A 24,628-nucleotide genomic window follows, 5' to 3' on the forward strand; every position below is an offset into this window, starting at 1 on the left:
GAATTCATAACGCACTCCATTGTAGAGAAGGAACTGAGGACCCGGGCTGGGACGCACCTTGACCTGAAGTGGAGCACCCACAGGGACACTCATCTCGAAGAATGCATGCATCCGATGAAGGGGTATTCACCCACGAAAGCTCATGCTCCAAAACGTCTGTTAGTCTATAAGGTGCCACAAGACTCTTTGCTGCTTCATCTCGAAGAATGTCAATTACTGCATGGGGTGAGTAACCTCCTCTTCTTCTTTGAGTGATGGTACCTACTGTATTCCATTGAGGGTTATATGCATGCATCATGCGTCTAGAGCTGGAGCTTTTGAAAGTAGTAGTGTCTGTTGGTCTGTGCATGTGTCCTTGTTCCACGCCCTCAGTTCCTTCTCACTGCCGCATGGTCCGAGTCAGGGCCTCTTCTGTTCTCTCATCTCTTATGACACATTTTTTACAATACAGGAAAAAAAGACTGTTTATTCTTGTATATAGTTAGTATTTTGTTGGGTTTTGTAGTTGTTTTAGTGTTGTTAGTAGTTTTTAGCATTTTAAGGACTTTGGGATGCTGTTTTGCCGGTTTCCCATTTCCCACTCCCCCCAGCACCCACGCTTGGGTACTGGATTATGGCAAAGACACCGTGATTCAAGATCTGTGCTTCCTGCCCTCACTCGTTCTCAGTGAGCGACGAGCACCAATGCTGCCTTTACTGCTTGGGGGAAGCCCAATCGCATCCAGGTGCAGTATCTGCCTCTCCTTCCCAGCCTGCACCCAAAAAGGCCGGGCTTTCTGCCTCAAGAATCACCTCATGGAAGTTGTTGTGATGCTGCAGTCAGATCCAGGCTGTGGAACCCCTCCTGTACATCAGCCTGAGGAGTCAAGGAGTGTGCCTCATACCATGGAGCTCCAGTCTGGTTCCACTGATATCAGTGCTACAAGCCCCATGCTGGGGCCTCACCATGAGGCAAGAAAGCATGTGCATAAGCATGGCAATAAGTCTGCCTCAAGACCCAAGAAGGACACTTCACCCTTTACGAGTTCCAGCCACGGGAAAGCGGCACATTCCAAGGATCACAAGCACGAGAAGTTGCATAGAACGCTGGACCCACTGGTTCTGGTTACTGAGCCGCATACCCCTTCTGAATTGGTACCACTGTAGTCATGGAAATCATCGGTTCTGAGGCAGTCTGCTGTTCCAGGCTGGATTCCAACTCTGGAAGGCATGCCGCTGACACCAGGAAGCTTCGAGTCTGCACCCAGACCTCTTGAACTGTTTGCCCTGGATGAGGTGAGGGTTCCACATTGCCTGGTGCATTCACTTCCTAAGGGAGCCCCCTCCACTGCTTTGACTTTCCACCATTTGGTCGTGTTCCAGAGTGCTCCCCTATGATGTGCTCGGTTCTGCTGGCTCCCCTGTTCAAACAAGAATCTGACTTCTAGGTGTTAGAGGATTCAGACGGAACACACAGTCCACCTCTCCCGTACTGTTGGCACGAATATCCAAAGGCTACACTGGTAATATCCTCCCTTTCCTCAACACAGGAGACATTGGTACCTTGCCCACCACAGCAACTGCCTGGTTGGCCATACTGGAGGTCTTGGCCCCCATATCTGCCTTTGGAATCTTCCTGATCCGCCTGAGAGGAGTCCCCCATCTCACCACTCCAACCTTCATCAAGTAGACAATTGGAACCGGGGTTGGAGAATGCACTGGTTAGCCTGACTTCAGTGGTACCACCGGATCTAGAGTGGTTCCCCTTGTTGTCTCCAGATGAGGTGGTGTCGTTGACGCCTTCCTCCCCACCAGACAACTACGGCTAGTTCCAGGAACTGTTTTGGAGTGTGGCGATGCCCTCCACCTTCCACTGGAGGAAATGCAGGACAGCCAACATCAGTTACTTGATATTCTGCATGCATCAGTACCTGCCAGGGTGATGCTACCGATCAAGGATGCTATTCTCCAGCTGGCCTGCACTGTCTGGCATACTCCAGCCACTTGCACACCCACCCTGAAGGGGGCAGAGAAAATATACTATGTACCTGCAAAGGAGTCTGAGTTTGTTTTCTCATCGCCCCACCCAATTTCCTAGTTATTCAGACTGCTAATGAACAAGCCAGGCAGCAGCATCTGTGTTCCACTCCAACAGAGAAGGATGGTAAGAGATTGGACCTTCTAGGTCATAAGGTCGTTTCTGCAGCCAGCCTTCAGTTTCAGATATCTAATTACCTGGCATAACTAGCAAAATATGACTCTCTGAATTATGGCCAATTAGCAAACTTTTTGAAGAAGCTTCTTCAGCAGGATTATGACCACTTTCAGGAAGGCAAACTGGTTGCCAAGATGATGCTCCAGGCCTCAGTAGATTCGGCAGACATATCTTTGTGTCCAGTTGCATTCTTCTGGTTTCCCCAGGGAGATACAGGACATAGTTGAGGACCTCCCTTTCAATAAATCTCACCTCTTCAACCAGAAGATTGATGATTCCCTGCACAACTTCAAGGACTCTAGAGCCACTCTGCGATTGCTGGGTATTTCTACACCAGCATCCAAGCACAAATGCCCACCTCCTGCACAACAGTACAGCGCTCCTCAATTCTTCATCAGCAACCCTGTGAGCATCCTCATAAACGTCAGAAGACCCAACAGTCCTGCTCACCTGGTTCATCAGCACAGTCTATGATACCACACACTCAATCTTCATATAAGCAATATTTCTGAGTGCATTTACACACTGCAACCCACCTCCTCTGGGGGCTATCACGCACTTTTTCTACCATTCTGGAGAGCAATAACAATGGACAAGTGGGTCCTGGATGTCATTCAACTTGGCTATACAATTGAGTTCACGACGCTACCTCATTCACATCCCCCATCCCAATCCCACCTCTCAGACCACTCTCACGACAGTATCCTCACCCTAGAGGTGGGCTTCCTCCTGCAGAGGGAGCAATATAGTCTGTTCCCATGGCCATTCAAGGCACAGGATTCTATTCCACCTATTTCCTGGTACCCAAGAAAAAAGGGAGGATGAGGACCAGTTCTAGATCTCTGTCATCTCAACCGCTTCATATGCAAGCCAATGACCATATGGTTATTCTCGCAGCCATCATATTTTTGCTAGAAAATGGCACATGATTTACAGCTCTTGTTATGCAAGATGCTTCCTTGCACATAGATATCCACCAGACCTACAGACGGTTCTTGAAATTTACAGTGGGCCCTTGTCACTTCCAGTAGAGTTCTACCATTTGGTTTCACCACTGTTCCTCCGATTCCAAAAAAAGAAAGCAAGAAAAACAAATACAAATGCTTACAAGATCATTGGATTCCCAGAAAAGATAGGCAGAGTTTTGTAAATTTTATAGAGGAAGTTGCAGATTCAGTGTCCAATCATATATCTGTTAAGTTCACATCTTGTATTACTCTCCATCCTTCCTTTTAGATTGATTAGGTCTGTCTTAGCCTCTATATTTTTATAGGGTCTAATTAAATTCAGTTTTGCAGGTTATAGTCCAGGTTCTCAGAGACACTAAAGCTACTATTGTTGTTATAAGTTCTCAAAATTACTTGTGTTACTTGTGTTAAAAAAAAAAAAAGTTTTTCTGAATCCTAACCACTCCCCAGATCTGAGATGTTGCAGCTATTCCCCTCTTCCTGCAATTACCAGAGGCAATTCTGCCTTTACACCAGATTCTTTGCTTTCACAAGTGCAGAGCAGGTCAGCTCTCCCACCTCATCCATTAGCAATCCTAGAACTTATTTAGAATTTAGAACTTATTTTGGAATTACACTAAACAAAATCTCCCTACATCTTTAGGAGGTCAAGGTTTCTGGAGTTCTGTCCTCTAAATGGAGCCACCTGCCAAGTTTCTTCTCTCCATTTATTTCCCACTCCTCTAAAAAGGGTGGAGAAGGCTAAATGAAATGGGCAAAAAATCAAGAGATTCTCTCAGGAACCAAAGAACTCACAACCATGCTGTGTCTGCAAACCTGTACTCTGCTCAGCATCTGGACATCATGCTGAGGCCTCCATTTCCTTCCCCACACCAACTGTAATACCTCCAGAGGCACCTCCATAAGGTCAAGTCAGTCCTCGGCACTTATCCAGTTGCATATTAAGGGATGAGGAGAACCACAGTGAAACCTAAGAGTTCTTCCTACCAGAGAAGGGACTCAGTTTACCCTGGGGCAAAATATGAGTTTGAGCCGCTAGGGGGAAGCTCAGACCCAAAAGTGGAGCCAATTGTCCAAATCATCAGTATGACTGCAGCTGGTCAACTTCCAATCCAGAAAAATGCCTAGGGGGCAGGGTATTCCACATATCAAAGACTTAGATCTAATGACTTTTGACAGGTGAGTATAAGAAATATTGCAACACAGATGCTTCCTCAAGCTCAAGGCACCTCAAAATCCTTTTTTGTCCCCTCTTGAAGCTTGAGAGATGTCATAAGACATCAAACCATTATGCATACAATCTCACGTCTCCTAGAGCTGAGTCAGTTGAACCTGTCCCTCAAGATAAAAAGTGCTCAGGGTTCTACTCCAGATTCTTTAAAGTACAAAAATCATGAGGAATTCAAACCATGTGAGATTTCAAAAGAGAGCAAACAAGTCAATGAAGGTGATTAAATTCAGGATGGAAATGCTTTCTTCTGATAATACTGGAATCACTTGAGGAGACCAATAGAGGTTGCTGGACTTTACAGAAGCTTTATCTGTGTTTTAGTTAGGCCCTGTGATTGGAAAATTCTCTGGTTTGCCTACAGAAATCATCACTGCTGATACAAAATGGTATTTCTGCCTTCCATAGTTTTCATGAAGGTATTGGTAGGTGATAATAACCAGATTGGAGAGTTTAGGATCTGAACAACAGTCATCAGAACTGATCCCAAGAGACCTTGTAGCAAGTAATTCTGGCAGTGCTCTTCAGGCACTGGGGTTTGTGACAAACTTGAAAGAAAATTTCTGGGACTCTCTGAAGATTGTCTATGTAGACATCAACATTGATGCAAGGAGGGCTCTAGTCCTCTCAAGTTAGAGGATGTTTTTGACAAGGTTCAAGTACTTATCCATGGGATATCACAGAACCAAGTGACATACATCTGTCTTATGCAGCTCCCTGATCTTCTAGTCTCATGCATAGCGATTACTCCATGGGCAAGAGTGCCCATGAAAGAACTTCAGAGATTCCTCTTATGGGCTTGGAATGATTCCCTAGCCAGGTAATGAAAAGTAAAGATGCTGCCCAGTGTGATTAAGTCCCCCAGGTGACAGAAGCAGGAATTCCCGGTAATAATAGAATTCTTCTTTCCCCATCTGAACCTTAACATCCTAACCACTGACACCAGCATTTCAGGGTTGCAAGGACATATAGGACATCACAATACACAGAGAAGTGAGGTCAAACTCTGAGATGATTTAGAGCATTAGTTTCACAGAGGTAAGAGAATTCAGGTGGGCTGTTCAGCACTTCTCTGATCACCTGAGAAAAGTGCATGTCTTGGTTTAATCACAAAAACATATACAAAAACCTAAAATATTGAGATTATGTCTAAACCTGGAAGCAATGCAGATCCTCTCCTGGATGGAGTGTCACTTAGCCTCCCTTAAGATGAACCACATAAAAGGGCAACACAAATGCAAGCTGGCTACGCTATCGGCAGGGAAACAACTCAGAGTAGTCCCTGAATCAAGGTGGACCGGTTCACATTCAGTCAAAATTTGAAAATAAGGCTTTTCTTCATCAGAAAAGCAAACCAGAAATCACTGGGAAAAGATGCTTTGACTCAAGGAGGGTTGAATCTGTTTCTATATGCTTTCTCTCCTCTTCTGCTACTAGGAAGAGTAATTCCAAAGATCAAGAAAGAGGAAGCTATGGTCATTCTCATTATCCTGACAAAATCTCCTCTCTTATATCAGGGCCCCCTTCTATTATTTGAACCTGACAGCGTGGCTTATGAATGGCATCTCCTAAACAAGATGGGATACTCCTCTAAAGGAATAAATTATTCTCCTAGCCTGCCTACAGGAAGTAATGCTGAGCCCTGGAACCTCATGGACAAGTCTGAACTGCATCTTGTATATTTTAGGAAAAGAAGTCTAGCTTGCGTGTCTCTGATTGGAGGAGAGATCAGTCCCAGAAAGGAAATTGTTGGGTAACAAATTTTTCCATTATCCTTGGTCATATCTAATTCTATATTTATTCTGAGGGAACATAATTCAATTTTAGAACTGTAGCAGTGCAAAGCACAGTGAAGTCACTCTGGATAGGAGCGCGGAAACATATTACTTCTGGCTATTCCAGCATTTTGAGATCTCATTTATTTCTTAATGATTCATAATGAATAAATTTAGTATTTCAAAATAGCCACTTTTTAATAGTTTTGTAAAAATTATTTCTCCTGGTGGTAGAATGGTTTTGGTCTTGTTCCATCTGTGACTGAATAGAGGTGCTACACTAGTCCCTGAGTGTAGTTCCCAAACCGTTATACTCTGTCATGTAGTTGCCCAAAAGCAGCTCTTTACACCATCCCAAGTCCATCCCAAGATTTTGGATGGACAACAAATAGATCATGTTCAGAAGAAATTAATCCATCCTTAATAAAAATAGGGAATCCTCTACAAGGAAGCATTATACTTCCAAATGGAAGCCATTCTCCCTCTGCTGTCAACAATGTCACTTAACTCCAGAGGAACCTAGGACCCTCTGGACTACCTTCTTTCCATAAAGGCATCGTGTATTTCCATTAGTTCACTATGCATACATTTAGCAGCTACTAATGCCTTCCATCCCCTCGTGGAGAACTGCTCTGTTTTCACCTATCCTACAACTCTGAGGATCTTAAAAGGTATCATCAGAATCTTTCCCCTGGTATTAAAACCTATATCTGCCTAGGACCTGAACCTGATACTGTCAGTGCTTATGAACCTGCCATTCAAACCTTTGGCCACTTCTTCTGTTTTATACCTTTCTATGAAAATGGCCTTCCTACCAGCAATCACTTCTGCCAGGAAAATGGGTGAGCTCAGGGCCCTCATGGTGGACTCTCCCTACTTAATCTTTCACAGTGATTAAGTGTCCTTGAGATTTCATCCCTAGTTCATCCCTAAGGTTCACTCTGATTTTCACTTGAATTGAACTGTGTAGAACTGATGAATGAAATTGTTTTTAATTCTTCACTTTATTAATGTAACTTCATAAGTAAAGTTTTATGAATGAAACAGCATTCATTCATAAAACCGGTTACCCCAAGAACTGGCTAATTGACAATAAAAATGCTTGTTAAGACCCATAGCTGTTCAGTCAGCTGCCTTTGTAAGTTTCACTATCAGTCAATTCCTGCTTAAATCACGGAGACTTGCACTGTTTCAGTATTGTAACTTCTGTTCACCATTTATTATACTTGTCTATATTGTAACTTCTGTTCACTGTTTGCCATATCGTAATTCAAACCCCATTTTAAAACACTTACTCCATTTTGTAAAAGCTTCCTCCAACCTTCATTTTTGCAAACCCTGCTGTAATCTTATTAGTTTAGTTTAGATGTGTGAATGAGGTATGTATGAATGATGGAATCAACCTCCAGCCCCAGCCTGTCCTGATGAAATAAAGTTCAAACACCACTGGCTGAAGATGCAGACAAGAGCCCTAACAAAGTAAGAAGAGTCCACCCTAAAAAGAAAAGGTACAATAGAAGGAAGATCAAAGCTAGGTCCGAGGCTGAAAGTCACGTCTGCAATTTACGGGTGATCAATCACCAAACCCAGAGGCAGCGTGACACAGCAAGACCTATAGACTCTCAATTCAAACTAAAGCCTACAAAAAGGATGGGTGAGATGGAAGACTTTGAAGAGTAACATTCTGCTGCCAACATGGAAGGGCATCGGTGCAGGCCCAACAGAGACCCAGCTCGTCCTTGTGCCCGACTTTCCTGGCCAGTTAGCCGCCACAAGCTACGAACCCAAGCTGCAAAATCAAGCCACGAACTCAAGCTATATTCAGGACTGGTAACTATGCAGCAGCTGCAGAACATCTGATGGATGTGTGTGTGTGTGTATAGGTATTAGGTATAATGTGTGTGTATAAGGATTAAAATATTAGTTATTGGTCATAAATCAAATTGTTGTTATAATAAATGTGGCATTTTTGTCTTGCCCCCTGAAAAGATCCTGTGTAGTTTTGTCGGTATAACAACTGTCCACTTCCTCTTTTTCCACCCAGAATCCACTTGTTTTCCACATCAACAAGGATACCGAAGATTCTATTCACTGGGTGTCCACAGAGCTTTAGCCTGCTACTTGCAAAGGACAGAGCCCTTTGGGAAGTCTTTGTTTCCATTACTTAGCAAATGAAGGGAAAACCCATCTCTTTGTAAAGACCCTTTAAATAGATTTTGTGCTACATCCTCCTTTGCTACGAGCTCATAGAGTCCTTTCCCCACAGGTATCAGGGCTGCTCAACCAGAGCACAGGCCACCTTGGTGGCTTCCCTGCAAGGAATTCCCTCTTAGAAATCTGTAGAGCAGAGACATGGGACTAGACTTTATGTCCTTGATCAAGCCTCATCCATGGATTCCTCCTTTGGGTCAACAATCTTTCTATCTGTGGTGTAACATACTTCCTCAAACTGTCCTCCTCAATGAGTACTGCTTGGGAGTCACCCACAGTAAACACCCTTAGGGACAAGCACTGAAAAACAAAAGGAAAGGTTATTTACATTATAGTAACTGGAGTTCGAGCTGTGTGGTCCGTGTGGGTATTCATGGCCTGCTCTCCATCCCCTCTGCATGAAGCCTCACTTTATTCACTGTAGTGTAGGAACTGGAGAGGTGCCCATGGTTCAGAGCACAAGGAGGTGTAGGGCACAGATGTGGACCAACTGCTACTGAAAAATCTTTTTGTCTCAGGCACATAGAGTGCATGTGCAACCACAGTGAATACCCATAAGGACCACACATTTCAAATAATGCATTATGATAAGGTAATTCACTTCACTTTTTCCAACCCAGACTGATGTCTGTCACCAGCATACCTCAAAATGAAATAGAACCTCTCTTCAGTGGAAGCCATACTTATATCCCCTTCATTTTCAGTTTTTCTTGGGATAAATTTTATTTTTCACTGCTAGAATTTAAAACAAAAGTGTAAGGATAGAGTGTAATATGTCTTTTCTGATATCCAACATTGTAGCAATTACAGTACACAGGAATTGCTGAGGTTTCCCAAACTACATGATACCATAGTTGAAGTAGTGACCAGTCTTCTGCGTAAGAGGCTACCAGTTATAAATGAAATGGTTCATAATTTGGTGGCCATTGAGTTAGCTTATATCAACACGAAGCCCCCTGACTTTGCTGATGACTGTGAGCTAATAAACATAGAGAAGCAAAGGCGTAACAGGTTAGCCTGAGAATTGCCGCCTTCTGTGCCACGAGACAAGGCTGCTCCTGGGGTGGGAGATGTGACTCAAGAACTTGGAACAGGCAACTGGAGAGGAATGCTGAAACCCTCAAAAGCCAAAGAGCTATTAATGGAGGAAAAATCTAAACCAGTTACAGTCCTATCTGCCAGTCCTCAAAAAGGCCATGCTGTAAACCTGTTGGATGTGCCTGTACCTGTTGCACGCAGACTCACTTCCCCTGAGCAAAGAGACTGCAAAGTGATTGAGCGACTTATCAAATCCTACTTCCTTATTGTCAGGAAGAACATTCAGGACAGTGTGCCAAAGGCGGTGATGCATTTTCTGGTGAATCATGTGAAAGACACTCTTCAGAGCGAGCTAGTTGGACAGCTGTACAAATCCTTGTTGTTAGATGACCTTCTGACAGAATCTGAGGACATGGCACAGCACAGAAAGGAGGCAGCTGACAGGTTAAAGGCATTGCAGCGAACCAGTCGGATTATTGCTGAGATTCGAGAGACGTATCTTTGGTGAAGGTTATCGCTACCCGCAACACTGTTTATATGGGTGGAGAATCCTAATGACTTGAAAATTTGCTATGCATTGTATACTTGGTAGAATTTTATTTATGAACTTTTATCTGTGTACTGCAACTATATGTAAATTTGCTCATGTAAAGACAGTTGGTTTGGCTTAGAGACAGAAAAGTATGCTGTACTTTGCAAAACAAGTCATATTTAATCCACATCATAAATGGCTTTAAATGTTTCCTTACCAGTTATCTGGTGCAAATAAAACAGACCAAGTTTACTGTCCTGTGATAGTCTCATTTAAACTTAGGCAGAACCATTAAAGTTCCAGTGTCTGGCTTGCTAAACAGGTTGCCTGTGGGTTAGATGGACAGTGTAGTCTTGTTGCATAGTTTTAAGCTGCTTTTATAATACCATGAACATGAGAAAGCACCAGGTATTCTTTCATGAGTATACTGCATGCACCATGGCAAACGGAGATCTCAATTTGATAGCTGTCACAGTAAAAATGTCTTCTATATAAGTACATGTGCATCCATTTTTTTCAAAAGCAAACAGCATTATAAAATAAATTTTTGAACTGGATAAATGAATTTCACTTTAGGTGAGTTAGCCTGGAACTTTAAAAAAACAAACAGGAGGATTGGTGCAAACCAATGAATGTGCACCAGCGTTTGCATTTCACTGTTGGGGATGATGATCAAGTACAAGAACCCCTTCCCCCCTCTGGGACCAAACCTCTGGACCATCCACTAGCAAAATTGTTCTCATAGAATTTAAAAATAAAATGAATTTCAAAACTGTTGTGGGATAAAAAAAAATAAAAAATAAAAATAAACAAATTACTAATCATCACAACACTCTAGTCAAGTAGGCAAATAGTAGTATTCCCATTTTACAAACAGAGAAAGCTAGAGTTGTGACTTGCTCAAGGCCACAGAGTGATTCATTTTTAGAATGAATTTCAGAATGTTATAGTTCCTGGGTCTCAGTGTTACACTCCGTCCACTAACCCGCTCTGTCCTCTTCCATTTAACTTACTTTTTTTTTTTGTGGCCATTGTCATTTTTATGAAGAAGAGTCCTGTTTTGAGCAACAAAACCTCTGTAGGTTTCCAAAATTAACAAACATGTCTTCCGTAGTTAAGGTTTCTAAGTATGCTTTGTTGCAAAGAAGGGTGATTTCTTGAAAAGACTTTTGTTCTTAAAACTTCAACTGTCCATTAAATATTAAAGTTCTCTGAGAGTCTTGGTTCTCACTTTAGTTGTAAAGGTTAGCTGCTGCTTCTGCAGTTCTTCTAAGGAGCTCCTGGAATAATGGACAGAACACAGGGTGGGGCAATTAAAAGGACCTAAGCATGGCTAGTTAAAACTAAATGGTAAACTAATCTGTCCTTGTAATGTTGGGTTTTTTTCTTCCGTAGACGAGAAACCAAAACCAGATCCAGTATTAAAATCTCCTTCTCCAGTCCTCAGACCAGAGCCTAGTGGGGAGAAAAAAGATCAAGCTGGCCAGACATCTGAGACTGCCTCAATGGAATCACCACCAGAACTTCCTCTTGCTGCATTGCCAGTCCCAGTTGTTGTTGCTGCTGTTGCTGTTTCTAGTAAATCTGCATTCACAGCTAACTCGGAGGAGAGATGTGAACTAACTTCCCCGAAAGAGGAAACAATGCCTATATCCAATGCCACACCCTGCACAGAAGAATCAGACTTTTCACCAACAGAAGAGGCTGATGCTGATACGTGCAAGGAGCCTAGTATTGTAGCAACTAGTGATATTCCAGTGACTGCTAGTACTAATCTAATTAATGAAATTAATGGAGTTAATGAAAAAGTAACTGCTACAGATGACATAGCAGAAATAGTTCAACAGGAAGTTGCACCATTGACTGTTGAATTGGAGATTTTGGAAGGCCTTCCTGCCGAAGTGGAAAGTGTACCATCTTCCATTGCTCTTTCCACCTCTCCCTCTCCTCCTCTTACTCCTCCTATTCCTGTTTCTGCTGCTGTTACCACTACAACACCTCCTTCCCCTCCTCTTCCTTCTCCTCCAATTTCCCTCCCTGCTGTTCAGGGAGATTTACATGGAGAGGAGAGCAGAAGAACTACCCTTAATGAAGTTGTAAAAGATACTCAAAAGAAAGAAGAGGTGGAAGCAGATGGGCAACCAGAGGAGAATGCAGAGTCTCAGAATTTAATCTCCAGGAAGAACCCTGTACCACGTAAGTTCTTGACATTATGGTCCAGCATGCATTAAACTTGAGGACAGAGGGAAAGGGGGGTTGTTTGGGTACAATTTTTAATCAATGTTGTTCCTTCACCTTCCCTCTGTCCCCACCCCGCATCTAGCATGTACCAAATCACCACTGGTTTAATCAGAGAATGCTAATCCTTAATTAATAAGCACATCCAGGAAAACTAATGAGGTTATTACTGTTTGTTATACTATGTAACTCTGATCTTCATATAAGTGATAGGTTATTAGATGTTCCATAAGAATGTGTTATTTATTAAATATATCCTAGGATTTGTTCACTTCATATCAGCTACTGGTTTATTTTGTTTCAATGGGGGCAGGGGACAGAACTGCACCCCGTGTGTGTCCAGCCAGGAAACCTGAAAGACATCACTCTCCTCTCTAACATCAGCTAGCTGGCTGAACATCCAGCTCCTTTTGATTTGTCATCCTGCACCAAAACCAACTGTAATATTCATCAGTCCTTGAATTCTTGAGAGTGAACCTTCTGAGGAAGTTATTTCGTAGCTTTTCATTTTGGACAACAATGTCAAAAAAATGATATTTCTGAAAGTGATAAATGAGTTGGACACTTATGTGCTTTAGATGGCTGAAATGCCAAGTGTAACATATTAGATCTACCCATCCTAACTTAATTAACAGTGCATCCATTTCCACTACAAAAGCAATGTTACAATATACCCTGTCACGTAAGCAAAATGATCTTCCCTGCTCAAGAGACTTTATTGTTATACCATATTTCAATATTCCTATATTTTAAAAAAACAAACCAAAACTATACATAGTAGTCCAGGAAGCTTGAAAATTGTTTATGAATGATTTGGAATCCAGAAATTAGATGCAAAACCTCTGTAATTACTTCTACAGCCTGCATTTTTGTCCCAGAATTGTTAACTACATTTGGTTTAAACTTTCCTATAAGAACTTTGTGGTTCTAACCTTAAAGCTGCATCTGAAGAAGTAAGGTTTTTTACCCATGAAAACTTATGCCCAAATAAATTTGTTAGTCTTTAAGGTACCACTGGACTCCTTGTTGTTTTTGTGATACAGACTAACATGGCTACCCCCTGATATTTAAATAATTAGTTCACCCAGTTTTTTTTATTTGCTGCATTTGCTTCATTTTATGTGGAAGGTTATTGTTTCTGAAAGAGTGAAAAATTTGTGTATCAGTGGATGATTTGCATTTAGCTATTCTAAAGTAATGTTGGGTATAATATTATGCATAGGTTTGTTTAATAGTTAACAGGACCAAATGTTGCTAAAGCACCTAAGTGTGTGATTTCCATTAATCAACAGTGCTTACTGCAAAGTTTGTGTGTGTGTTTTGGGGGGAGGGGAGGTGTTAATTGTGTTAAATATTCTTTACATGAAACTGAAAAAGTTTGTTCGTTTTTTGTTATTGAAGGACAAGAGGAAATGAGAAAAAATTAAAGATTTTTCTGATATTACACATTATTTTTCCCAAATCATAATTATTTTAAAGTCTGCTAGCCCGAAACCTATAGGGCCAGTTTCTGCCCTTGGATGATCAAATATGGCTCCCATTAGAATACAGTGAAGTATCCGTGGGCAAAATTGTACCTGTAATTTCATTACACTTACAGTAGTTACCTTTCACTTCTAGACCTCTCCTCCTGCATTGGTCCTACTGCTACTTTCAGCAGAGTTTCAGTTGCAGATAGACCACTTCAGCTTTCAAGTTTTAGGCATCAGAACAGGGGTAGTCAATAGGTGAGCCATGGGCCAAATCCAGACTTCCAGAGACTTTAGAACAGACCTGAAATCTTTTATTTACTTATTGTTATTGTTTTTTTTAATATTATTTTCTCTGGAGTCAGCACTTTGACTGTACTTTGGCCAAGAAATGTGGACCATGACAAAAAACAATTGACTACCTCTGCATCAGAAGTTCCTAAGGGGTTCTAAAACCTGTTATATACAGAGACAAAGTGAACTTGAACAGGAAAAAATTATTATGATTTTCTCTCTATGTATATTTTATCCTTTCACAAATGCATCTATAAATGTGTAATGGCATTACTTAATTACGTCTACTGTATTATTTTCTGATCTTAAATTACTTCTGTGAGATGATGGAAAATGATGCCATATTCTTGTAAATAATTTGCATGCTGGATCTAAACAGGCTCTTCACCATCTGTATAACATCAGATATTTTTCAGTTAATAATTTTCTTCTGCCTTCTGTTTTACATTTTTCATTGCTCTTGCAGTAACAGTCTTCTCTCAGTCTAAGCCACTTCATAACACACATTTAATTTCTTCATTGGGTCAATAGTGGAATAGGACTACTTGTGTAAGTAACAATTTATATGATAAGCTCCTAAATTATAGGATTGTAGTTTGCTTTTAGATGTATCACAGTTTAAACTCTAAATTTTTATATACAACATTTTGGTTTTTTATTATGAAGATTTTAATTTTAATACTTTAATTTCATTATTGGTAAATAGCCCAACACAGTCTCTGAAAAAATGTTCTTAGGAATATGGAAAAAAGTATTTCTCAGGTTTGTATAACCTTTCTTGAAGTTCTGATTCTTTTTGAAGTGTTGGTCCTTATATGAATTCCAGATGCTGGTGTGCATGCGCACTATGCGCCAGAGCCGGAACTGATCGTAGTAGTGTCTGTTGACCCCCCCGCGCGCATCATGTATCGGCACGTGGCGCATCCAAGACTTTAATATGCTGCGCGGGTTGACGCCGCTCCAGTTCCCTCTGGAACATGGCCACAGTTGGAACCCCCTGTTCCTATGTGCTCTTAGTCACCTAAGAGTATTCTGTTCAACCCTTTGTAACTATATATAGTTCCCATTTTCCTCCTCTTTAGTTAGTTAGTTGTACATTCTTAGTATATAGTTAGGTTATTTTATTGGTCTTTTCCCTTTGGGGATTTCTCCACCCTTCCCATCCCGGTCCCATTAAGCCAGCTTCAAAAACTGCACCTTATGCCCTCGCTCCTTCTCAGTGAGTGACAAGCGCACCTGTTGCCTCTACTGCCTGGTGAAGCCCACATAGTTTCCTGCTGCTCCATTTGCCACTCATTTCCATCATGGCCCTGAGCAGCTCATGAACGTCATCTCCGTAACTTTTTAATGGAGGAGGCAATCTGCCCACGTGCTCAACAAGACCTGGCTCCAACGGAACCACCAGAGTGATGCCCATCACGGTGGTAAGTGCCTCACTGGGTTCCTCATATGCAGCACTGCCGCACCCACTAAAACCCCACCATGTGCACAAGAAGCACAGGCACGAGGGCGGCTCCCTGACTGTGACCGCCTCAAAACAATGCATTTTCTACAAGAACCAGGATTGGGTCTTTTCTACAAGAACCGGGATTGCATGCTGCATCGAAGGTCTGGCTTCAACTTCGGGCCCGAAGAGAGTGCACACGGAACACTGCTTCAAATTCCACCATTTACCATCGGCCCCATCTATTCTGGCAGCGGCACCTTCTACCTCGATCCTGGCACCGTCAACTCCATTGGGACCCTCGGGCTTGATGCACCCAGTTCCGTGCACTCCAGGCTGTTTATTGCCTCTCACACAGTCGGCGGAACTTATACTACCATTCACAGGTACTCTGCCGTGCTCCAGACTCCCTTCTCTAGTCGATGAACCCCTTGTCCTCCATCATTCTACACTGGCTCCAGGACAGACGAGCCCCTCTTGCTCTTCAACCGTCCTCCTTCACTATGCCTGGCAGCATCGGTCCCACCAGTGCCGACAGCTCCTCCCTTTCCAGACTGATCTACCGACCTGGACATGGCCCTTTCCCTGGCCCGCTCTTACAGTCCTGATCCTCGGCACCCTCCAGACTACAGTCCTGCATCTGACTCCTGGTCCCGATACCCACAGGCACTGCCGATGCATGGCAACCCATACTCCTGACCTAACTGGCCCTCATGGGACCCCTAGCATCATCGTGGTACACATTGCCCACACCGCGCATCTCTTTCCCATACAGCCATCATCCAGGATGAACCCTTGGATGTTCCTGCTCCATTGGCACCGCCGGTCCTGACCGCACCTCCAGAACCACCCATCCCTACAGGCACTTGGTCACCAGACGATGCCCTTATTCCACGATCTCTCTCACATCCAGATGACCACATGCAATATCAGTCCCTGCTCCATTGCATGGCTACTGCCCTCATCCTTCCGGCGGAAGATGTTCAAGACCCTCAGGACCAATTCCTGGACATCATTCAACTTCCCAGTCCCTCTCATACAGCCTTCTCCATCCACACCTCCATACTGCAAGGCAGTGCCATACTGCAAGGCAGTGTGGCATATGCTTGCCTACTGCTCCCCTACACCAAAGTGGGCAGAATGTCAATACTTGGTTCCTTATAAGGGCACAGACTTTCTGCGCTAATTGGCTGTAAAATGCTAGCAAACCAGAATGGTAATTTTTTACGTCTACTTTGTAAGATATAAATCACTTTAAAAGATGCAAGGCAATGGAGAATGATGTACGTGCTCCACATTCCACTTTAACTCTACTTTCTGTTGCAATGGAACATCTCGCTTCATCCAGTATAATTATGTAGTTACTTATTTGTATTCTGACATTTCTCTTTATGAATGAGGAGTGGAAGAACATGAGATACTATGTCATAGAAACCAGCCCATCATATATTTGTTTGTTTTCTCCAGTGGTTTTCTGGACCCTAAACAATAGTTGTGCAACAGAGAGCCTTGGTGCATGTGGTATTTAAATTACTGTTAAACCAGATGTACAATATTATCACGAAAATTTACCAGCCCAGATACAAACATTACTCGCATAATAATGAAAAAGTAATGCTACTTTACTCATTAAAAAACCAAACAAACAAAATCTCTCTCTCCAGGCAAATGGGTGAGTAATTTACATTTAATGTCATTAATGTAACAATAACTATAATAGATTGCATATTGCAGCTTTGTAGTATGCCACTGTGCTAAAAGGTGTGTGTATATGTTTGAATGTATAATGTTTGTACAAAAATGCAATCACATGTACCACTTGCCTGATGTGGAGATATCCATACAATTAATTCAATTCACCATGGGCTTTTGGCCACCTCACCTTCACTCTGCCTAATAATCAAACTCCACAAGGACTATTTCTAAAATTTCAAATCTCTGAGGAGCTTCACAAATAAATTGTTTTTAAAAATTGCATGTTTTCTTCTGTCCTTCTTCCCCAACATGTGAAATTTCTTCTTTCTATACTAAAGAACAGAATTATCAGACACATAGATGAACATGATTTGTTGAGGCATAGTCAACATGTTTTTTGTAAAGGGAAATTATGTCTCACCAATCTTCTAGAAGTCTTTGAGGGGGTCGACAAGCATGTGGTCAAGGGTGATCCAGTGGATATAGTGTACTTAGATTTTCAGAAAACCCTTGACAAGGTCCCTTACCAAAGGCTCTTAGGCACAGTAAGTAGGCAGTTTGACTGTGTGCTTGATTGTTTGATTGCTTGTTTGACCAGTTTGATTTGGGAGTGCTTTGTTCCAGCTGGGCCTGACTGTTATAAAAAGGCAGTCAGCTGCGAACCAGCTGAGCAGCGAACACCAGAGAGGCAAACAGAAGGAGTTTGCCTGGGAGTTCGCCCGGAGAGAGCTCTTAGAAGGAAGAGACCATGGATGCTGAGCAATCCGCCGTTGTGACCTGCACAGGATGCGCCATGTTTGTCTTCCTTCCACAGGATAAAAGTGACTTTGTCTGTACAAAGTGCAAGCTGATCTCCATCTTGGAAGAGAAGATTCAAGGTCTGGAGAAACGGATATCAACCCTGCGTTCCATAAAAGAAAATGAGGATTTCCTGGATAGACGTCAGGATCAGCTTCAGCGGGCACAATGTTCTGAAGATTCAGAGCAGGCTACGCAGCGGGGACAGAAGGCCAGTGAGGATAAGTGGCGGCATGTGACTTCCAGAAGGGGAAAGAGTACCAGAAACATCCATGTACCAGAAACACAGATACAGGTGAACAACCGTTTTCATGTTCTCTCCACAGGTACTAGTGCAGAGAGTGGAGTGGATGATACACCTGAGGGAACAGAGCAGAAGGAGACTCCACTGATTGGAAGGCATGAGATGCACCGTCCTAGGGATGGGGGTTCCACGACCACCACTCCCAAGAGGAGGAGGAGGAGGGTGTTGGTGGTCGGGGACTCTCTCCTCAGGGGGACTGAGTCATCTATCTGCCGCCCTGACCGGGAAAACCGAGAGGTGTGCTGCTTGCCAGGGGCTAGGATTCACGACGTGACGGAGAGACTGCCGAGACTCATCAAGCCCTCGGATCACTACCCCTTCCTGCTTCTCCACGTGGGCACCAATGATACTGCCAAGAATGACCTTGAGCGAATCACTGCAGACTACGTGGCTCTGGGAAGAAGGATAAAGGAGTTTGAGGCGCAAGTTGTGTTCTCGTCTATCCTCCCTGTGGCAGGAAAAGGCCAGGGTAGAGACCGTCGAATCGTGGAAATGAACGAATGGCTACGCAGATGGTGTCGGAGAGAAGGGTTTGGATTCTTTGACCATGGGATGGTCTTCCAAGAAGAAGGACTGCTAGGCAGAGACGGGCTCCACCTCATGAAGAGAGGGAAGAGCATCTTTGCAAGCAGGCTGGCTAACCTAGTGAGGAGGGCTTTAAACTAGGTTCACCGGGGGAAGGAGACCAAAGCCCCGAGGTAAGTGGGGAAGTGGGATTCCGGGAGGAAGCACAAGCAGGAGACTGCAAGAGGGGAGGACTCCTGTCTCAGACCGAGAAAGCGGGACAATCAGCGAGTTATCTTAAGTGCCTATACACAAATGCAAGAAGCCTGGGGAACAAGCAGGGAGAACTAGAAGTCCTGGCACAGTCAGGGAATTATGATGTAATTGGAATAACAGAGACTTGGTGGGATAACTCACATGATTGGAATACTGTCATGGATGGATATAAACTGTTCAGGAAGGACAGGCAGGGCAGGGGGAGTTGCGTTGTATGTAAGAGAGCAGTATGACTGCTCAGAGCTCCGGTATGAAACTGCAGAAAAACCTGAGAGTCTCTGGATTAAATTTAGAAGTATGAACAACAAGGGTGATGTCGTGGTGGGAATCTGCTACAGACCACCGGACCAGGGGGATGAGGTGGACGAGGCTTTCTTCCAGCAACTAACAGAAGTTGTTAGATCACAGGCCCTGGTTCTCATGGGTGACTTTAATCACCCCGATATCTGCTGGGAGAGCAATACAGCAGTGCACAGGCAATCCAGGAAGTTTCTGGAAAGTGTAGGGGACAATTTCCTGGTGCAAGTGCTGGAGGAACCAACTAGGGGAAAAGCTCTTCTTGACCTGCTGCTCACAAACAGAGAAGAAATAGTAGAGGAAGCAATAGTGGATGGGAACCTGGGAGGCAGTGACCATGAGATGGTCGAGTTCAGGATCCTGACACAAGGAAGAAAAGAGAGCAGTAGAACAGAGACCCTGGACTTCAGAAAAACAGACTTCGACTCCCTCAGGGAACTGATGGGCAAGGTCACCTGGGAGAATAACATGACGGGGAAAGGAGTCGAGGGAAGCTGGCTGTATTTTAAAGAAACCTTATTGAGGTTGCAGGAACAAACCATCCCGATGTGTAGGAAGAAAAGTACATATGGCAGGCGACCAGCTTGGCTTAACAGTGAAATCCTTGCTCGTCTTAAACACAAAAAAACAGCTTACAAGAAGTGGAAGATTGGACAAATAACCAGGGAGGAGTATAAAAGTATTGCTCAGGCATGCAGGAGTGAAATTAGGAAGGCCAAATCACGCTTGGAGTTGCAGCTAGCCGGAGATGTTAGGAGTAACAAGAAGGGTTTCTTCAGATATGTTAGCAACAAGAAGAAAGTCAAGGAAAGTGTGGGCCCCTTGCTGAATGAGGGAGGGAAGCTAGTGACAGAGGATGTGGAGAAAGCTAGTGTACTCAATGCTTTTTTTGCCTCTGTCTTCACAGACAAGGTCAGCTCCCAGACAGCTGCACTCTGCAGCACGGTATGGGGAGGAGGTGACCAGCTCTCTGTGGGGAAAGAAGTAGTTCAGGACTATTTAGAAAAGCTGGACGAGCACAAGTCCATGGGGCCGGATGCGCTGCATCCGAGGGTGCTAAAGGAGTTGGCCGATGAGATTGCAGAGCCATAGGCCATTATCTTTGAAAAATCATGGCGATCGGGGAAGGTCCCGGATGACTGGAAAAAGGCTAATGTAGTGCCCATCTTTAAAAAAGGGAAGAAGGAAGATCCAGGGAACTGTGGCGCCCCCATTAATGGCAACATGGAAGCTAGGTGCTCTCTCCAGATGGCATGGGATGCAGCGGACTCAGTGGCTAGGATGGTTGCAGCAGTTGTGGTCATGAGGTGCAGCTCCTGGCTTCGCACCACCGGTCTGTCCCAAGAGATGCAGACCTCTATCCAGGACCTTCCATTTGATGGGAATGGTCTCTCTTTGGAGCAGACTGATGCGAGGCTGCGTGGATTAAAGGACACTAGGGCCACCCTTCACTTGCTGGGCATGCATAAGCCACAGTCTGCACGGAACTAGTTCCGGCTGCCCCTGCCGCCAAGACTGTGGCAGCCTCATCAAGAGTCTGCAAGGAGAAGGGATAGAGCAACAAGCTTTAGTTGTTGCCGCCCTTCCTCCTCCCGCTCACCCTCACTGTCCAGCCAAGCATCCCAGGGGCTAGAAGCGCTCATTTTGAAGGTGTACTTGAGAGCAACTCCCAGTCAGTTCCCCAGATCCATCTTGTTCTTGCCTCGACCGTCTTCATCTCTATTGTTCTTCTTCGAGTGATTGCTCATATCCATTCGTTAGGTGTGTGCGTGCCGCGTGCACATTCGTCGGAAGATTTTTACCCTAGCAACCCCAGTGGGTCGGCTGAGCGCCCCCTGGAGTGGCGCCATAACGGCACCGCATATATACCTCAGCCGACCCACCCGACCCTCAGTTCCTTCTTACCGCCCGTGTCGGTCGTTGGTACAGTGGAGTGCAGCTTGCCTGTCCTCCGCTTCCCTAGCTTCCTCATAGTTCTTTTCTCTAAAATTGTACATAGTTGATCTTAGTTGTAGGTTTTCTTGTTTTTGGTAGTTTAATCAGTTTACTGTTAGATACTTAGCGGATTCGGGGATTAGCCCCCACCTGCACCCGGGACCAGAGCGTATGCCCAGCTCCCCGGGTTTCAAGCCGTGTTCGGCCTGCCGCAGGCCTATGCCTACAGGGGATCCTCATAGCTCCTGCTTAAAGTGCCTGGGAGAGTCGCACTTATCTTCTAAGTGCCCAGTTTGCAAGGCTTTCAAGCCTCGCACAAAGAGGGAAAGAGACATTAGGCTTAAACAACTCCTCATGCAGGCAACCTTAACCCCTCTGGCCGCGGCACCGCCCGCTGTCCCTCTGGACTCTCGCAGCGCCACCACGGTGCCGGGCCACTCTGCCATGCAACAGAAAGTGCAATCGGCACCGAAACCCGCCCAGAGACGCTCTCTCTCGCCAAAGGCGAAGAAGGGGAAGGCCGCTGCCTCTTCAGCACCGCCTGCTCTGAAGCGCCCCGTCCGGACCGCCCGGCACCGAAACCTGCCGCAGCACTGGTTCCTCCGCCGCAGACGCTTCTGCCGGCACTGGCGACTCCGGCCCCTCAGAGGCCGTCGATCCCAGCACCTGTGACTTCCCCGGCTCCGGCCGCGGTAGAGATGCCACTGCCGTCGACTCCGGAGACCTTCGAGGCGGCGCAGGACCTCATCGCATTGACAGACCCGGCTGTGCCGCCGCCCACGGCGCCGCCAGTGCGGGCGCCCCGTTCCATGGGCAAGACGTCAATGCTCAAGCCGCCTGCCGGCACCGAGTCCGACCGGCACCGCTCCCGTTCCCACTCTCACCAGCGCTCACGCTCTCGACGCCGATCTCGATCTAGGCGCCAATCGCACGCCGCTCGCAGTCCCGGCACCGCTCGACTACGCAGCCACCGGTCAGACTCGCGGCACCGGTCATTCTCCCGCTCTCCGACGCATCATACCCGGCACCATTCAGGATCTCGGTACCGCTACGGCTGCCGCTACTCGCGAAGCCGCTCCCGGCACTGAACATGGAGATCCCGGTCGACCTCCCGGCACCGTGCCGGTCGCAGGTCCTGTTCTCGCTCCCGCTCTCGCTATCGGGATGCCTCCCGGCACCGGTCGCCGCAGAGGCGGGAAATGCGATCCGTGGGCACTTCGGCACAAGGGTTATCTGCTCCGCCCTGGCCCTCCCGCCACGCCTTGGCCTCTTCCCACACCGACAGTTACTACGTCGACGATCATGACCCTCCGGTCCCTTCGGGAGTTTTTCAGCAGTCCCATTACGCGGACCAGGACCCTCATCACTGGGGTTATTGGACCCCTTGGGCTTACCACCAAGCCCAAGGAGCTCCTGTGCCTACCTCGCGCACTGTACCAAACGAGGCACGCATCCCAGAGGCTATGATAAGCCGCCCCCCAGTTGAAACTGAGGTACCATCGTGCGCGGAGGAAGGTAATCAGCTGGCCCAGGAACCCCTGGAGCAGGAACCTTCCCAGGTCCCAGACGCTGACCGGGACACCATCATGCCCGGGATTTCTTCTTCTTCCTCTTCCCCGGACGAGGCGGTGGCAGGGTCGTCGTCTGCAGGTCCCCCACCAATTGACTTACGGGCACACCAAGAGTTCCTTCGCAGGTTTAAAAAAACCTCATCGAGAGAGAAGTTCAGTGACAGATTAGGAGTGACTTATGAATGGACCTGCAGGCGGAGGAGGTATCGGATGTGGACGATCCGATAGTGACCATTTTGTCAGCGGACACCCCTACCCGCATAGCCCTGCCCTTCATTAAGACTATCCAGGCGACTGCTGATAGCTTATGGCAGACTCCGTTCTCTATTGCGCCCACAGCCAGGGGGGTGGAACGCAAGTACATGGTCCCTTCCAAGGGATATGAGTATTTGTATATACATCCTATCCCCTCGTCGTTGGTGGTGCAGTCTGTCAATGATAAAGAGCGTCACGGCCAACAAGGCCCGGCTCCTAAATCAAAGGATGCCAGGCGAATGGACTTGCTTGGTCGCAAGGTCTACTCTGCTGGTGCCCTGCAGATCCGAGTGGCTAACCAGCAGGCCTTGCTAAGCCGTTACGGGCATGACACTTGGGCTGAGGTAGAGAAGTACAAAGAGCTCCTACCTCAGGATTCCCGACAGGAGTTCGCGGCCTTCGTAGAGGAAGGTAAAAAGGTAGCGCGCACCTCGTTACAGGCCTCCTTAGACGCAGCTGACTCGGGGGCACGTACTATAGCCTCGGGCGTTACCATGCGCCAGATCTCTTGGCTCCAGAGTTCGACGCTCCCTCCTGAAGTTCAGTACACCATTCAGGACCTTCCTTTTGATTCCAAGGCTCTCTTCTCCGAAAAGACGGACTCCAGACTCCAAAACCTAAAAGACAACAGGATCATCATTCGTACTTTGGGGATGCATACCCCTGCTACCCAAAGGCGTCCGTTCCGCCCCCAGTTTAACCGGCCTTACTATATGCCTCGCTACAGGCAGGACTCTGGTCGGCGACGGGGTCGCGGGGGACGTAGATGGCAGCCTGGCAATCAACCGTCCCAGGGGCGAACCCCCTCTAAACCACCAGGGCCTAAACCATCCTTTTGAAGATGCGCCCGGGGACGGCATACCAGATCTTTCTCCAGATCCCTCCCTGCCTTTTTCCAACCGCCTTTCCTATTTCCTCCCGGCGTGGGCCCGGCTGACCACCGATGCCTGGGTCCTACGCACCGTGGAACGTGGTTACCAACTACAATTCGTTTCACCCCCACCTTCCCACCCTCCTTCCCGGTCCCTCTTCAGGGACCCCTCTCACGAGCAACTCCTCTTACAAGAGGTGCATTCGCTCCTAGCCATCGGAGCGGTCGAGAAGGTTCCGGAGAGGGAAAGGGGCAAGGGGTTTTATTCCCATTATTTTTTGATCCCCAAGTCCAAAGGGGGCCTCCGGCCCATCCTCGACCTGCGAGACCTCAACGCATACATGCTGAAGTTGAAGTTCTGCATGCTATCCCTCGGGACGATTATCCCTACTTTGGATCCGGGAGACTGGTATGCCGCCCTCGATATGAAGGACGCTTATTTTCATATCGCCATCTTTCCACCGCACAGACGATACCTCCGATTTACAATCGCTCACCTGCACTTCCAGTTTGCGGTCCTCCCCTTCGGACTATCTACGGCCCCAAGGGTGTTCACGAAGTGCATGGCCATCGTCGCCGCCCACCTCCGTCGGCGCGGCATCTGCGTTTTTCCCTACCTGGACGACTGGCTCATCAGGGGGGAATCGCAGGCCACGGTCCAGCACCATGTCACAGTGATCAAGGACTTATTCACGCGCCTGGGCCTAGTTCTCAACATAGAGAAGTCCACC

At 45.9% G+C, this 24,628-nt stretch overlaps 1 protein-coding gene across 14 annotated transcripts in view; it reads left to right on the forward strand.

Moving 5' to 3' along the window:
* Window positions 1–24,628, forward strand: part of EIF4G3 (eukaryotic translation initiation factor 4 gamma 3) — a 502,573-nt gene that overhangs the window by 334,245 nt on the left and 143,700 nt on the right. For all 14 annotated transcript variants that reach the window (XM_044996525.1, XM_044996530.1, XM_044996527.1 and 11 more), the window contains one exon: window positions 11,342–12,142. In XM_044996525.1, coding sequence (XP_044852460.1) covers window positions 11,342–12,142 — 801 coding nt within the window. The remainder of the gene's footprint in view (window positions 1–11,341; window positions 12,143–24,628) is intronic.

This window comes from Mauremys mutica, chromosome 21, assembly GCF_020497125.1.
Source record: "Mauremys mutica isolate MM-2020 ecotype Southern chromosome 21, ASM2049712v1, whole genome shotgun sequence".
Classification (NCBI taxonomy): domain Eukaryota; kingdom Metazoa; phylum Chordata; order Testudines; family Geoemydidae; genus Mauremys; species Mauremys mutica.